This window comes from Dromaius novaehollandiae, chromosome Z (genome assembly GCF_036370855.1).
Source record: "Dromaius novaehollandiae isolate bDroNov1 chromosome Z, bDroNov1.hap1, whole genome shotgun sequence".
NCBI lineage: Eukaryota > Metazoa > Chordata > Aves > Casuariiformes > Dromaiidae > Dromaius > Dromaius novaehollandiae.
In genome coordinates, this window is record NC_088132.1 from 9,922,211 (window position 1) to 9,938,080 (window position 15,870).

At 40.2% G+C, this 15,870-nt stretch overlaps 1 protein-coding gene across 1 annotated transcript in view; it reads right to left on the minus strand.

Annotated features, from left to right (window-relative positions):
* The window catches only part of PIGG (phosphatidylinositol glycan anchor biosynthesis class G (EMM blood group)), a 104,855-nt gene that overhangs the window by 57,797 nt on the left and 31,188 nt on the right, over nucleotides 1-15,870 (minus strand). Inside the window, exons 9-10 of the mRNA XM_026098697.2 lie at nucleotides 10,895-11,352; nucleotides 1,606-1,797 (exon numbers count right to left, since the gene is read on the minus strand). Coding sequence (XP_025954482.2) covers nucleotides 1,606-1,797; nucleotides 10,895-11,352 — 650 coding nt within the window. The remainder of the gene's footprint in view (nucleotides 1-1,605; nucleotides 1,798-10,894; nucleotides 11,353-15,870) is intronic.

The following is a 15,870-nucleotide window of genomic DNA, read 5'->3' on the forward strand; positions in this document are numbered from 1 at the left end:
CTAATTAAAAAAAAAAATCTGTTGGTTTATACCAATTAAATAGTCATTCCATTTCAAGCTGTGATTTAAGTACAAGACTCAGCCACCACTGTACTTCGCAATAAAGCTTTGTTTTATGAACCTTGAGAATAACTTTTAAACAACTATATAATCAGACATATATAAAGGTCTGACATAACAATTTAAGCAGATCACCATATTCACTTTTACTTTAAGCTGAAAACCCTGCATCTTTCTTGTAATTACAGTCAACAGGCCAGCTATAGTATGAATAGTATGAGTAAATTCTCAGTGAAGGCTTTGCTCATTCTGTGTATTTAAGTATTCCACTTACTTCTTTAACCACATTTTATTTTCAGCTCAGTTGCTGTATTTAATATTCTGTACCACTCAGAAGTATTTTTCTTCTTATTGCAAGGACAACATTCTTCCCCAAAGATTTTAGTCAAACACAAAACAAAACTAGAAGTCACATTCAGAAATCAGACATGTCTCCACAAACACTTTCAAACACTGAGCCAAATCCTGGACATTAAGTAAAGCTCACTAGAGACTTTCACACCTAGCAGAACTAACACACAATGTTAACTTAATACTAAGTAAAGAAGTAGAATTCTCTTCAATATTTGAAGAAATGGAACGTACGTACACATATCTGGATATACATACAGACATATAAAAAATACCTCATTAGCAAATCTGACCTTCTATTAGTCCTCAGATCTTCTCCTGCAGGGTTTTCTCCCTCTCCACACCTTCTATGAATCTCTGGCCCCCTCATTAAAAAGCCCAACTTTTATCCATATCAAATTCAAAATGAGTGCTGGAGAAAGTTTATTTTATCCAGAAGAGAACTGTTTTACAACCTCTCTGCCATGATCCCTTTCTCCTCATCAAATTTCCTAATACATTCTGGAAGCTTTCCACAACTATCTCACACTTAGGAAAAATTGAGGCTGCAGAGCCACCCAGTATCTAATGGTGAAAAGTATCAGAGCTTCTAAGAAAATCAAAGTAGCCACTAATAAAACAGCTAATAGCTTCCTTACAGAACCTTAGTTTTCTAAGAAATTTACCATCCATATAAAAATCCTCAGTCTGTATTAGGCAGCTGAGCCTTGACCTCAAGTAAGATTTTATTACATCTGGAAAAGACATACCTTATAGAACAGTCAACTGCAAAAGAAAGACATAGAAAAGCACCCCCCTCCAATTATTGTCTAAACATTTTTCAAAACTAGGAAATAGATAAATGAACTTGGCATGCTCTCTGCTAAATATAACAAGTCAATCTAAAACAAGAGGAGGTGGTGTATTTGGGCCTTCTTTGTAGCAAAACCACAGAAGCACTATTAAATTTTCCCAGATTAATCAGCACTTGTCTGGTTTCTAATGTGACACAGAAGCAAGACACTTCATGGGGCTCCAAACTGTGCACATACCGCAAAAACTGATTCTTGGACATCTTTAAAATAAGAGTTCTTTTGTTCGTAAGAATCTGATTCCAGCCCAGACAATACCCACCCCCCCACACACACACCCCTAGAAATCCAAAGTGTTAACACCTTTCTAGAAATAGATTTACATATCTGTTGATTAACTTACTTTGAAATATCTTTGCTGTCACGTTGCCATGGAAATATGATGTTTCCAATGGCTGCCCGGTAACTGTAGACTCCCAGGAGACCAAGTGCCATAGCAATTTTTGAAACCAGAGAGCATTTTCTTTGAACCAGAATGAAGATCATAACGAGGGAGACTGCAGCCAAAAAGGAGAGTTCAGATTTATGTTCAGAGCTGAGGGGGAAAAACAAACAAAAACCCTTCAAACTAGTATAATTACTGTAAAACACATTCAACAGAGCCTTAACTACTGCACTGTATTTCTGAATTAATCACTGCATTGACATCTGTTACCAACTTTCCAAAAGGTACGGTAAAATATTTTAGTATTCTTAGAAAAGAGGTTTTATTAATGAGGTTTTCTATTCAAGCATGCATGTTTAGAAGTGTAATTATCATGTCCCACCATATGCTAGCTGTTCTATTTGGTTTAATTATATAAAAACTGAACTGCATATTGCATAATGGAAAAGGTTCTAATGCTTTTAAACTAACTTTTTTATTTTTACATTTAGAAACTTACTGCATTTTGCTTATTCTATAGCATTTCATTTTCTAGCCCAAGGCAGAAAAGATTTTATTAATATGGAACTAGTATAATTACCTCGTTTTAAATAACTGCACATATATTTGTTTTGTTTAATTCTAGACATACAAAATACAACCTAGCCAAAATGGTCAGAAATATACTTACGTAGTTTGAAACATACACACACAAACACATCAGCCCAGTACAGCTCTCTTCAATAACTACATCACCTTGTACTGGATCAATGCATACAGGAGAGAAAGACACAGAACTTGCATCACAGCCAGGAAGAGGACAGATATGGTTGGTTTGTTTTCCCCCAGTCCCAAGTAGGTAAAGAGCATTCCAGAGTCACCAGCATTTCATTAAGCATACTGCCAACTGGCATCTACTTAAATCTGCAGTGATATCAATTAGTACTGCAAAATTTAAGAGGATTAGGTAAAGATCTGCACTCAGTTGCTACCACAGCTAGCTATGCAATTTCAGAAAGCACACTGAAATTCAAGAGGTGATAACCCCTGCCTACCTACTGCATCTATTCCCAAAAGACTCAGAACCACTAATTTTATTAGCTTTACTGTCTGCTAAGAACATCCTTTAGGCCAGGAGGGCCAAGGTCTCCATCTTCTTCTCTCTTCCATGTTTCAGAATGCCACGATGAAAGACCATTAACTTCAGCAAACTGACAGCGAGTGTGACCTGTATCTGAATTAACTAGCTTTATCTTTTGTTTAATCAAAGTTATAGCACTGAACACAGACTTACTTTCCTATCCCTAGTATATGCTTTATTTGGAGCTTGTCCAACAGCTATGTCAACTATTGTGCCTGGAGAGTCACAGAGGAAAGTATATGGGGCAAAAAATTGCCCTATTAGTCCTCCCTGCAGGAACCAGTCAGCTCTTCATACAACTTAACAATGCTCCCAGGAGATGCACTGCTCTCTGAAGGGAAGTAACAAAAAAATGAAAGGAAAATAAGAACTAGAACATAATAGGAGATAAAACTGTGCAGTCTTGATGTTTATCATCACTATGGTTCTCTCTCTACAGGAAAGCGTAGAGGCAGTGAGTGGAGTGCTGCAGGAACCTCTGAAGACAGTGCATGCACCACCTCCTATGATGAATGCATAAAAAATGAATTCAGTAGCCCTTGTACCCTTCAGATGAATCTTTGTGGAAAATTTTAAAAGCTTTAATGATGTATTCTCGTTGGCTATTCACTGAATGAGGATGAGATAAAGCAAAGCAGAGATAAAAAAAGCAGATCATCATCATCTTCGTACATTTATCTGAAAAAGGCAATGCACTTCTGTTAAGAGACACCCATAGGCAAATCTAACATATAACAACAGAAAAGTTAAAAACAAAAAGTACTACTTAAAAGAAGCAACTATAGGGGTTATACCAAGTAGGATACTGAAGCAACATCTGAAATTTCCGTCACTGAATATCTGAGATCATATTCTGTCTTAAGAAAAAAAAAAAGTTCTCAGAGACAACCCAATGGAGAGCAAGAGTATGTCTGAAGTCATGCACGTATTGGTCACCAAGGCATTTTATTGACCGCTAACAGGGGTTTATACCTAACCTGTGTCTGAGCTTTTTGGTAAGTCTTCTACGATTTCAATTTTGCATTTCTTCTTTTAAATCATGTAAAGCTTTTTGAAAAAACTACTCTCAGGTTTCACAGAGTTTGCCAAAGAAACAAATAAAAGGATTTATAGCAAGTAAAGTCAGGTTAGCATTTATCACCTACAGTTTCAAAACTTTCCAGCCAAGGTCTCATGAGGCAGCTAAGTCCACACTAAATTAGCATGTAGTTTGAAAGGGGAGTCTAGATGCTCAACACAGAGTCCAGCCATTTACAAAGTTCTAAATGACTCTGATGCCATACTTAGGAATCCAAGCATGAACATGAAATTTAGTGGGTGTTACTGAAACCACACAACAAAAAGCAAAGCACCAATAATTTCCTAGGAAAGAACCTGGAAAAGTGAGCTTCATCTGTATGTTCTTATTCTAACAGCTGTTTGTCTACACTTCTATACTTCTGATGCCACAAAGAAGAGAGAAGACATTGATTTCCACTGCTTTGATGTCATCACATCACTGCAAATACAAGTAGAATGAAAGGAATTGTAAGTGTACCTATGATTCATATTTCAGGTGGGTAAAGCCTGTTCACATGTTCACTTTCTTTCCACTAATGTACAACAGAATACACAGGATTCCTAGAGTACACTACTTTTTGGGGGGGTAATTGCTTATTTCATTTTTTAAGTACAGTATTGAAAGAAAATGTCATCATCCTCTCACACTGCTGTTTCTGGTCACTTCTCTTCAAGGTGATGCAGTCACTGATATTTCCTCTTCTGCAGTGAACCATGAAGAGTTTTTGACACTTTCTCAGTGTTATCTCTGCTCCAGATTAAATGCTTAATGAAGGTAACTGAATCCCAGCTATGTAAAAAAGAAAATACTATTTTCAGGCAAATTTAGGGAGTGCATTTTCCCTTCTCTTTCATCTAATGTCTGCTTTTCTGTTCCACTTTTTCTCCACTTCAGTCTTCATTTTCTTTTCATGAAGGAATTGCTGCAGCAGGTTTCACAGACTCCCTCTGCAGATGAGAAAGACCATTTCCCTAATTTCAGCACTGTTCAACTCATCCCTAATAGTTAAATACAACATGCTGTGGGTAAACTGATTTTCTGAGTTTTGCTTCTGGCATTCTTCTGTGAACAAACTGGCATAACAATCTCTTTGTCTCAGACAAATAAACACCTTAAGACAGAACACCTTAAACCCTGTCCAGACAAGCAAAATAGTCTGAACACGACCACAGATGTCTAAAAGGTCAATATAATAAAAAAACAGGGATAAGTGTTCATCAGTTTATCCTAAAGACAAAAGAGAAGGCTGGCTATGAAAAGCCTGAGCAGCTATAACTCAGACTAACAGGGTACACATGATCTCAGTAAGGTTCTAATTTCTTTTTGCTATAAATTGTGCTATTAAAACATAGCTATGCAAATATCACGCACACTAAAAATAGAAAAACAATCAACCTTAACGAAGAGCAGTGCATTTTGAGAAAGCAAATAAGTCATTTATACAACTGAGCTTATCATCACCTTTTAATTTATGCTATAAGGAAAACACAACACCTCAGTCATGATCAAAAAACTAGGGCAACAGCCATCTATATGACCCTGTTCTCTGTAATGGTGTACTGGACGTAAATGGCAGGTTTTGGTAGCAGGGGCCTACAGGTGTGACTTGTGTGAGGGGAGGCCATGAACTGCTCTGTGCCTGTCTCTGCCAGTTCCAGACGGCTCTGAAACAGATGAAAACAACCCCTTGCATGCAAAAACTTCAATCAGCCAGAGAAGCACATGGTATCTCTGCTCAAACATATTTAAGAAAGGGTGGCTGCCGCGAGGGGCAGGAGACTCAAGAGGAGAGATGTGAGGACACACCAAGAGGAGACACAAAAGCAAAGACATGAGAAGACAGAGGAGGAGACGTGAGAAGAGACATATGAAAGGAAACACAAGAGGAGACGCAGGAGGACACACAGAAGGGGACATAAGAGGCGAAATGTGAAGAGGCACGTTTTTGGAGGAAGGGAGAGAGACTTGTGGAAGGGAATTGTTGGCAACATGGCTGCAGGGGCGCTCATGGAAGGAGGCACACCGTGCCAGAGGAGGTACGCCTCTGCGGGGACGGCAGCCTTTGGGTGACCCAACGACAGAGCAGGGTACCTCCAAAATGACTGCGGCCTGCAGGCAACCCACATCAGAGCAGGTATGCTCCCAAAGTGTGGCCGTGGAGGACCCATGCCGGAAGGGGCACCTTCTCAAAGAGAATGCAGCCCACTTCAGAGTTGGTATACCCCAAAGGGACTGCGAAGGACTCAAGCTGGAGCAGAGACACCCCCAAAGAGGCCGTGACTCATTGATAAGCCATGACAGAGCAGGTACACCTTGAAGGGGCTGCATCTCATGGAGGACTTGTGCTGGAGCAGAGGACCAGTAGGAAGCAAGGAGCAGTGGAAGAAAAGAGCAACAAGCAAAGAGTGGCAGAAAGAAACCACTGACCCCAACCTCCTGTGCTGCCCACTGCCTCCCTGAAGGGTTTGGAAGGGACCGAGTGTAATGTTTGGTGACAGCAAGGTAAATGGAAAAGTGGAAGGGGGAAGAAAAGGTGTTGGCCTGAAGTTGGGCCTGAAGACAGGTGAGGAAAGATGTTTCCCTAAGTGCTTGCTTAATTGCCTATATCTTCCTTGTTTCTCAATACCCAAATCAGTAATTAAAAGTTTATGTTGATTGGCAATAAATTAAATGAAGTGAAATTCCTTGAGTCAAGACTGTTTTGCTCGCAACAAATGGGGAAGCAATAAAGATGTTAAAGCCTCCAAAACAAAGGAAATGCCAGCATGTTCAACAAATACGAATTTACAGATAGTCTACAAACCAGAGGATGTGCAGAGATACAGTTGCTTGGTTGGCTAAGCTCTCCAAAGTTTGTCCAATGGACCACGTCAGGCCCAACACGGACAGGATTTACCCCACCTACCTCCTACTGCTCAAATCCAAAAACAACTCACTTCAAATACTTCTATTTGGGCAATCTTTAAAGCCTACAAAGCAACTGATATATAGGTCATGGGGGTGACGTACCCTGTGTTCTCGAAAAATTCATTAAAAACACTGCTTCTGTGATTTAAGTCAGCACACAGTTCCAGAGCAGCCAAGACAACCTATGTCAGGGCTGTCGGGGTTTTGCTCTTCCTCCTGCTCCCTGAACCAGCTCAATGCAAAAGCAGGAACACCAATGGAAGGCAGAAGGCAGGAGCGGGGTAGCCCCAATTACAGATCAGCTTAGCCTGCTGCTGCACTCTAGACTGTTCTGAATTTTCAAAAAGCCCCAAAATGTAGAAGTTTGAGACTCAGTACTTCTTCCTCAATCAGCTTTGAATAGCACGAGTTACTGTCAGCAACGCTGACATCAGCAACAAGGAGAAGTGTTGATGTCTGCAGCACTTCAGAAGATGCAGATATTTCCAAGTTTTGTTTCTACATGAATTTCAACAGCAGCAGTGCCGACTTACACACTCTTCCATTCCTGCATTCCCATACTATGCCAGCCCATGCACTGTACCAGCATATTTGCCTGTGAAGCTACATGGTAAATCAGAAGGTGAACTCATCCAGCTGAAAGACAACACTTTCCCACCCCATCTTGGATTACTTTTCCAGCTCCATCAGTTCAATGATTTAACTCAACAAACTGCCAAAGTAACAGCTGTACTGCTAAAATACAGGGCCAGTGAGAAGAGGAGCACGAAAGGAGGTAACTTACTTTGCACAGCAGATAGCTCTTTCAAATATTATCCATAGATAGGCAGACAAAACCTAAGACTATAGCTGCAGGAATTTTTATCTTCTACTTGTTTCTAGGCCCCCAAAAATATAGCCAATATGAGGACAAAATTAGAGGGGGAAAGTGTAGGGAGCAGTTCACCTGTAAGATTATGAAGTTTCTTGTTTGATATCTGGCTATCGGTACTTCAGCCTTACTGCAGGAGGGAGGCCAGCAGCTTTAATAACTGGGTTATATGGATTTATAAAGGGGAAATACTACCAATATGATAGCTTTCTATAATGAGATGACTGGCTCAGTGGATGAGGGGAGAGTAGTGAATGCTGCTGATCTCGACTTTAACAAGGCTTTCAATACCGTCTCCCATAACATCCTCAGAGGCAAACTGATACAGGCTAAAGTACAGGCTAAATAAGTGGACACTGAGGTGGACTGAAAACTGGCTGAACTGCCAGCCTCAAAGGTGTGTGATCAGCGGCAGCAAGGCCAGCTGGAGGCCTCGCACTACTGCTGCACCCCAGGGCAACGCGGGGGCCAACACTGCTCAGCAGCTCCACTAACGACCCGCACGACGGGGCAGAGCCGCCCTCGGCAAGGCTGCACACACGGCAGAGCCGGCAGCAGCGGCTGACGCACCAGAGGGCTGCGCGGCCACGCCGAGAGGGACCTCAACAGGCTGCAGACGTGGGCCAGCGGGAACCTCATCGAGTTCAACACAGGGAAATGGAAAGTCCTGCGTCTGGGGGGGAAGAGCCCCAGGCACCAGGACAGGTTGGCACTGACCTGCTGGAAGGAAGCTTGGCAGAAAAAGCCCCGGGGGTGCTGCTGGACAACAGGCTGAACACGGCCCAGCAACACGCCCTTGCGACAAAGAAGGCCAACAGCATCCTGGGCTGCATCGAGAAAAGCGGTGCCAGCAGGTTGAGGGAGGTGATCCTTCTCCTCTACTTGTGAGATAACACGTCGGGTGCAGTGTCCAGTGCTGGGCTCCCCAGGATGAGAGAGACATGGACACGCTGGAGCAAGTCCAGCAAATGGCAATGAGGCTGATAAAGGGATTGGAGCATGTGAGACAGAAGGAATTATTTAGCCTGGAGAAGAGAAGGTCAAGGGGGGAATCTTACCAATGTGTATAAACACCTGGTTGGCAGGGAGTGGGGCAAGGGAATAAAATGGTGGAGCCAGACTCTTCCAAGTAGTATCCAGTGAAAGGACAAGAGGCAACAGGAACAAAATGAAATACATCAAACTCCATTTAAACATAGGCAAACAACTTTTTTACTGCGAGCATTACAATGAGGTTGAATACTGGAACAGGCTGCTCAGAGAGGATGTGTAGTCTCCATTCCTGGAGATATTCAAAACCTGAGTGGACACACTCCTGGGCAGCCTGCTGGAGCTCTGCTTTGAGCAGGGGTGTTGGACCAGATGATCTTCAGACACCCCTGTCAACCTAAACAATTCTATGATCTCTGATTTTGTTGTTTTCAAAGATGGGTAGGAATTCTCCAAAACATGCCAGCTGATGGGAACACCCCCCCACACACACACAAATATAGGTCTCCTCCCTTCCTCCTCCCCCCCCACCCGGAAAAAAAAAATGCAGAGCAAGTATACAAAGAATGAGATTTACTAGAGTGTATTTAGATTTACCTGAGTGGGTTGCTTGAAAACTCCTGCTAAGCAAGAGTGTTAGAGCTGGGTATACAGGATTTCCATACTTTCGTGAAAAGTCACAGAGTCCTAGAAGCACCTGCAGTAGCCACAGACGGGATTTCATCTGTGCCACCGCCCAGAGTCCGCACTGCCCAGGGCTGGAACATTTGCTGGTCTACAGGCATGCCTAGCATCAGCAGGTCACAGAGGGGAGCACGCTTAGCAGAGATGGGATCCTTGGAAGTTAGGTCCAGGCATGCACACACAATTTTTCAAAGGTTGGTAACATTTCCATGAGTCAGCAAACATTCACAGGGAGACAACGGGAGGAAAAGTACATTTCTGACACATTTATAACTTTTCAGCTGCCAGAATATGCAGTTCTTGCTCCATGGTATTGTGGCACTAGAACACTTCAAGGAAAAGGGTTGCCAAAATACACCAATGAAGGCAAAACAATATTCTCAAAACTGCTGAGCTGTTTTTTTAAAGGTGTCTCAAATTCTAAGGCTGAAGGAGACATCTGGCACAGAAAGTCATTGGGCAAAGAAATATTTAGAAGACGCCTGGTATTAATTTTAAAAATATCTTCCTAGTTGCACCAAATCACACCTAATTCTGTATCTACAATAGGACCGTTCATGCACTGACTCAGCTCATAATGAAGAAGTTCTTTATCACACAGATTTAACTTAAGGAATATGACATTACTTCCTCAGTCCCACACTTCATCTCAAGAGGAGGGAAGCATGGCAAAAGCTTTGGTATACAACAACTACTATAATGCCATAAATTTCCTCCTGTCTCACATCTTTCAGCGCTCATGCCTGTCACAGCAATTAGTATTTTAACTGTGAGGCTGCTAATAAATAACTAGTCTCATATTAGTTCATTTCCTCGTGTCGCTATTAATGAATGATGGATGGCATTTCATCCAAGTGTTGTAAGATACGGAGAAGAAATTTCTTCATCTTACATAGCAAAGCTTCCCCATCTGGAAAACCTTGACTAGTTACAAGTTGTTGGGTTTTTGTCCACCAGCTGAAATAGAGGAAGACAGCTCAAATACCAAGCATTTTTTAATCACTGAATAATGGCTGCAGTTTTCATACTAAAATATAGTATGAAAAGCAGAAGTCTTTCTCCAGAGTACTTCAAGCTATAAGAAATTATATGTCCTTTCTCAAAGAAGTAAGAGTTGATCATACTACATTTGAAAAATTCCTTCAGTTTTCCACCCACACGTTAAACGCCTGTGACAGACAAGGAAGAATTCTAAATGCAGCATCTTCTCCTGCAGCCTCATAAGCTTTGGAATTAGGAGCAGAACCCTCAGCTTTAAAAGTAAGCATTTAATTCTATCAAACGATTTTTAATTTCCCAAACCAGCCACTGTTAATTTACATATGGAAAAATATTTATTTTTTGACTCTGATAAATCTATCACAGTTAATTGGCATGAATTAGGTAAGTCACAGTGCGGGGCTAAGATGACAATCTATTGACAGTACACAAGAAATTACTCCCATATGAAGGAGCACTGAAAAATTCCTTATGTTGCTTCACTATTTACTCCCTTGGCATGTTTATAGCACTCTCTATACTGTCTAGGGACTGTGTAGACACACAGACTTCACAAAACAAAACACGAATTTTTAAATAAGAGAGCAACTATGAATACAGTAAATCAGATACCCACCTTGTCAACCAATGTCCAAAGTCTGGCCGATGAGCCCACTGGACCCCTGTCTGATTCAAGGACCGGAGTAACCGACAACAAATAAGGATGATCCATGGACTTGCTAAGCTTATCCACTTATCAGATCCTTTTATGAATTCAGCTGAAGAAGTGACCTTTCCCAACTTTGAATCATCTGCTGCTGGTATATCAATATTCTTGCACTCATAGGCTTCCTTGACATTCTCAAAATTTTGTTTTAGGTTGATGCTATGCTGAGGGTCACCTTCCTTCACAAGAAAATGATTTCTACAAAGTTCCTGACACAGTGCCAAACAAAGGGTATTGATAAGAAAATACCAGGTTTGATGTTCTTCTTCTACAAAGCTGCTTGCACCCAAACTCAAGACATGACCAATTGTTCCTGCCAGAATCAGTACATCTACTTCTGACCAGCTGGAATTGGACACGACTGGATTCTGCAAACAAAAAGATGTATCAGTGTCAAAAGTGGGTAAAATACATCATTTGTTTAAGCATTCAAAGTGTGCTTACAGCAACTTGCTCTAAGAAAACAAAACAAGCAGTGAGACAAGTTAATTTTATCTTGACAGCAGTTCCCACACTTTTAAAAAAGGTTCATTTTAATTTAAACTATTTAGTTAGCATCACAATGTAATTATACTGTTTAAAATACATTGTGTTTACGCTAAGAAACTTCTCCATGAACAATCGTCACAACTCTGAGATTCAGTTTCCCTACCACCCTGTGACAAAAGGTTTGAAGCAAGCTCTCTCTTTGTTGCACATGAACAGAAATAAAAATAGAAGACTTTCAGAAATCAAAACTTGAGATACAAATAATAGGCAATTTTCTAACAGCTTAAATATGTTCTATCCCCAACTCACTACAGTGAGAGAGCCTTCATTACTCAAATTAACAGAAGTTATTGCACACAGTCTGATGGCACCCCTTATCGTTGCTTAGACTTGTATGTGTATATCACCCTAAAATCTGCTATAGATCTTATCCATCTATTATTTACTTCACATGTTATGTCCATCTACAACCACAATACTCTTTGTCTAATGTCTCCATTAGCTCAATTTCTTCCTCACAGCAACTACTTGGAGCAGTTCCATCATCAGTGCCTTCAGTGATACAGCTAAAAAACAGAGTCTAAGGGCGTGTGGAATGTGAAAGCATCTGGTTCATTAAGGTTATCAGGTCAGGGCCTCTTCAGTCCAAATACAGTAATATATCAGAGTTAGAATTACTTAGAATAGTAAGTAAAATGGAGAGCGATAAATGAAACACACAGACACAAACCTGATAAGCAAGCACCAGGGGAGACAATACGGAAGACCAAAACCCTTCAGCCACTAATTGATGGGCCATTAAGAAACTACAGGCACAGCTCTGCAGAGGGTCAAGCTGGACTTTGTAACTGATAAGTAGGGGGAAAACAACCAAAGTGAGTACTACGGATATTTGAGGGGGGCCTGTGGGGCTCTGTAAAACTTATTAAGGAATGCTTAGGGGAAGAGTCAAAGGTGTGGAAGAGGGGGATGGTGAGGAACATGGAGGGGAAAACAGAGAGAAGGTTAAAAGTGGTCAGTCATGTGAAACCGTATGCCGGTCTGTACACTTATTTGACTAAGCCCTGTGCCCAATCACCACAGCACATGGTACCTTCTTCTTAAATCCACTCTTAACTATCTTTCTAGATAATATGACCCATGTGTGAGTGCGGCAAGGTCTAAGTGCCCATACCTGGGAATGGGACCATGTGCCACATGGCTTACAGGCATGGGTATCAGCAACCAGATACACCAGACTGAGTAAAATCAGGTACCAGCAAGTGGAGCAGGACCGCAGGTCACAAGGCATCCTGTCCCTGGCGTGCCAGCAACAGGAGGGCCTGCAATTTAACCCAATGTGTGTGAGTGCATATGTGTAATTCAGGAACAAATTTCAGGCTAGACTAGCTGGGTAGTAGGAGGAAAAGCTGTACCTGGAAAGAATCAAAGTCTGAGCCAGAGGTAGGTAAGAGAGGACAGGGACCAGGCATGGATATTAGGCACGGCAAGAGCCCATATAATATCTGAGGGATCTGGGGTGGGAGGAGGGCTTGCATGATCCTAGAGTCTGCCAGATGTGGCAGCAGCCTTCTAGCATCCCTTTACAAAGACAGACAGGTATTTGTGAAGCATTTGGGGAAAGAAACTGTCAAAAATCATCCTTCACCATTTTCCACTCTCGTTAACCTCTCCTCTATTAGGAGATAACAAAGAAAAGACTATCTCCTAAATAAAAACTAATTCTTTAAACACCAGCTAAATAACAACTTAAAAGCCAAATCTGAAGTACTGCATGTAATTTTTATTTAAGAACAAAGATCTCTGAAACCACCTTCTGTTAATTTCTTTAACTATATCCTCCTATATTTCACCTTATGAAAAAGCCTTAGAAAACAGCCTTGAATATGCATACAAACAAACCTCACAGAGAACCTACACATTTCCAAAGATGCACACAGCCTACCCGGATTCCCAAACTGTTTAAATCATTTACATTGAAAGAATACAGAAACTCTCTACTGTTAGAGCATGTAACAGAGAAGTGAGTATGTATACATACACACTTTCTTGACCATCCAGATGCGATCCTGAAGTCTCACTTATGCTTAAGACTTACTAACAGCAGCATAAGTATTTTTACTCAACAAGCAAGACCACATAATATGTGAAGGACAACAAACCCACTTAATGTAAGAAGCTAGTTAACGCTATCTGAAATTTGGCTTTGAGGGAAACAACTTTTGCATAATTAAGACTGCATAAGATGAGAATAAATGAATGGAAGAGGTGTAGTTAAAGCTGAAGTTATCGCCTATTCACATCACCTGAATTCCTTGTGCTGTTTAAGAAATACATTATACGAGTGTCACTGCACTTAGAAAAAAAAATGAGGCTACAGGCTATAATAATGAAAATAGCTAAAATTTTAGAATAAGAACAATCATCATCTTAAAAAAATGCCCAAGCCTGTAATCTAAATTTATTAGCATTTGAAATTACTTTGGTATGCTAAAGATCACTCCTTTTTGTTTAACAGTCTAATCTACAAATCAGATACCACAAACCACACTCTGAAACAGCAGTTGCTGTAGTCTGTGCAGAAACCAAAGCCAATGAAATTCACGAAGACTGAGACATGAAGGGTAAGTAACTAAACAATAGAAAGTTTAAGCTCTAGTAATTCCATCATGCTGACCTCAAAGATCTTGGCTAACTAAATGATAAGACAGCATGTAAGCACCATCTGCTTGCACAAACAACAGAATCTGAGATCCTCAAAGGAGAATGAAGTCTTCAATAAAATTAATTTGTCTTCTTTAAAAGTCATAACACAAAATCTGTGTAAGGGTTGTTTTCTCATATCTGATGGTTGACAGGACCAATACAAAAAAAAGTTCATTTGGCAGAACAGCAGGTTCATAAACTGAAAAAAGTGTTGTATTGGCAGCAGGGAATATAAAACAACTTCAATGTTAAATGTCCCAGTGGCAAAAGTCCAAATTTCAAGCCTACTTGTCTGAAACTTACAGTTTCAGTGAAAAGAGAAAAAAAGCCTTAATCCTATATTGACATCAAGAGGTTTATTCCAATAGCATTTATTTATTGATAAGCCACATTTCACATCAGAGTTAACCACTTGAGAAAATCTGTGCAAACTGAAAAACTGCCCTACAAATTAGATCTCTAAGGCTCATGGGACTATAAGAAATACTAAGAAACAGATTCATCATTTTTTTCTAAATTTACTAGTAGTCCCTCACATACAAACTGTGCCTCATTAGGTAGGAATGCCAGCATTACAGTTTTCATCATTACTTAAATTGTAGCTTTTAGGTCTGGTTTTCAGGCACAGAAGTATAGGTCCTATTCTTGATATCCACAGCTCTGTCCTTCTAGTTGCTGAACACCTCCAGCCCTCAGGAACCTAGCAGGCATTCCAGACCTTAAAAAACTGGTATGACTGGGACCAACGCCACAGCAAACGAATTCAACACAGAATCTTGGACTGAGTTTTCTGAATGCCAGGCTTTCAATTGAGGCCTATAATTTGCCAAGCATATTAGCTTTAGTGTGGTGGCTTTAATATTTGATGCACCAGCATCAACAATTAAGCAACACAGAAGTTGATCTCTTTGCCCTGTCTCTGAACATCTCTTGCCAGCTTGGAAACAGGAGTGCCAGTACATAAACAATGGCATACATGCATCCTTGCCTTGGAAACTAACATTTTATTTACTTTGAAATTGAACCTCCTGTACTGTATCCTCCAGGTCCAATTCCAGTTATGTGTTTTCTGTACTGTTGATAGTAAAGCTTTTTTCACAATAATTAACCATTCATATTTAATACCTTGGGAATTTCACAATTACTTTTCAGATGAAAAGCACACTTTATTTTTCCTGCCTACAATCCCCCAAAATTTAAACCACTGATAGTGGTTTTTACCAATTTTGATACTTGAGCTTCCTGTATCATCTTGATTTCCAATAACAATAACTTTCATATGACAGAATACTGTAGACCACTTTTGCTCCTGATACGGTAGTTTGAGGTCATTTTTGCAAGCTACCCAGTCAAGGTATCACCTTTTTTTTAAAAGGCAAAAAATGAAAAAATATCATTAAGTACAATTGTATAAGTATGTTTTTTCCATTAAATTTGATAAACAATACCATACAGTGAAGAAAAAATAAAAATATTTTAAAATATAATGCCAAACAGAAAAGGGGACATTTTATTTAAGTAACAAAAAAAACACTACAATTGTTCATAGTAAAACTTCTGAAAAGCTGTATTTGACAAGCTTTATTTTTTTTAGTTGTCATTTTCAAAAAACTACTAGTTCTGATTTTTTCTATCAGAAATAAGAAAAAAGGTTGCAACTAGTAGTAAATACTGTGCTAAGAACACTATCA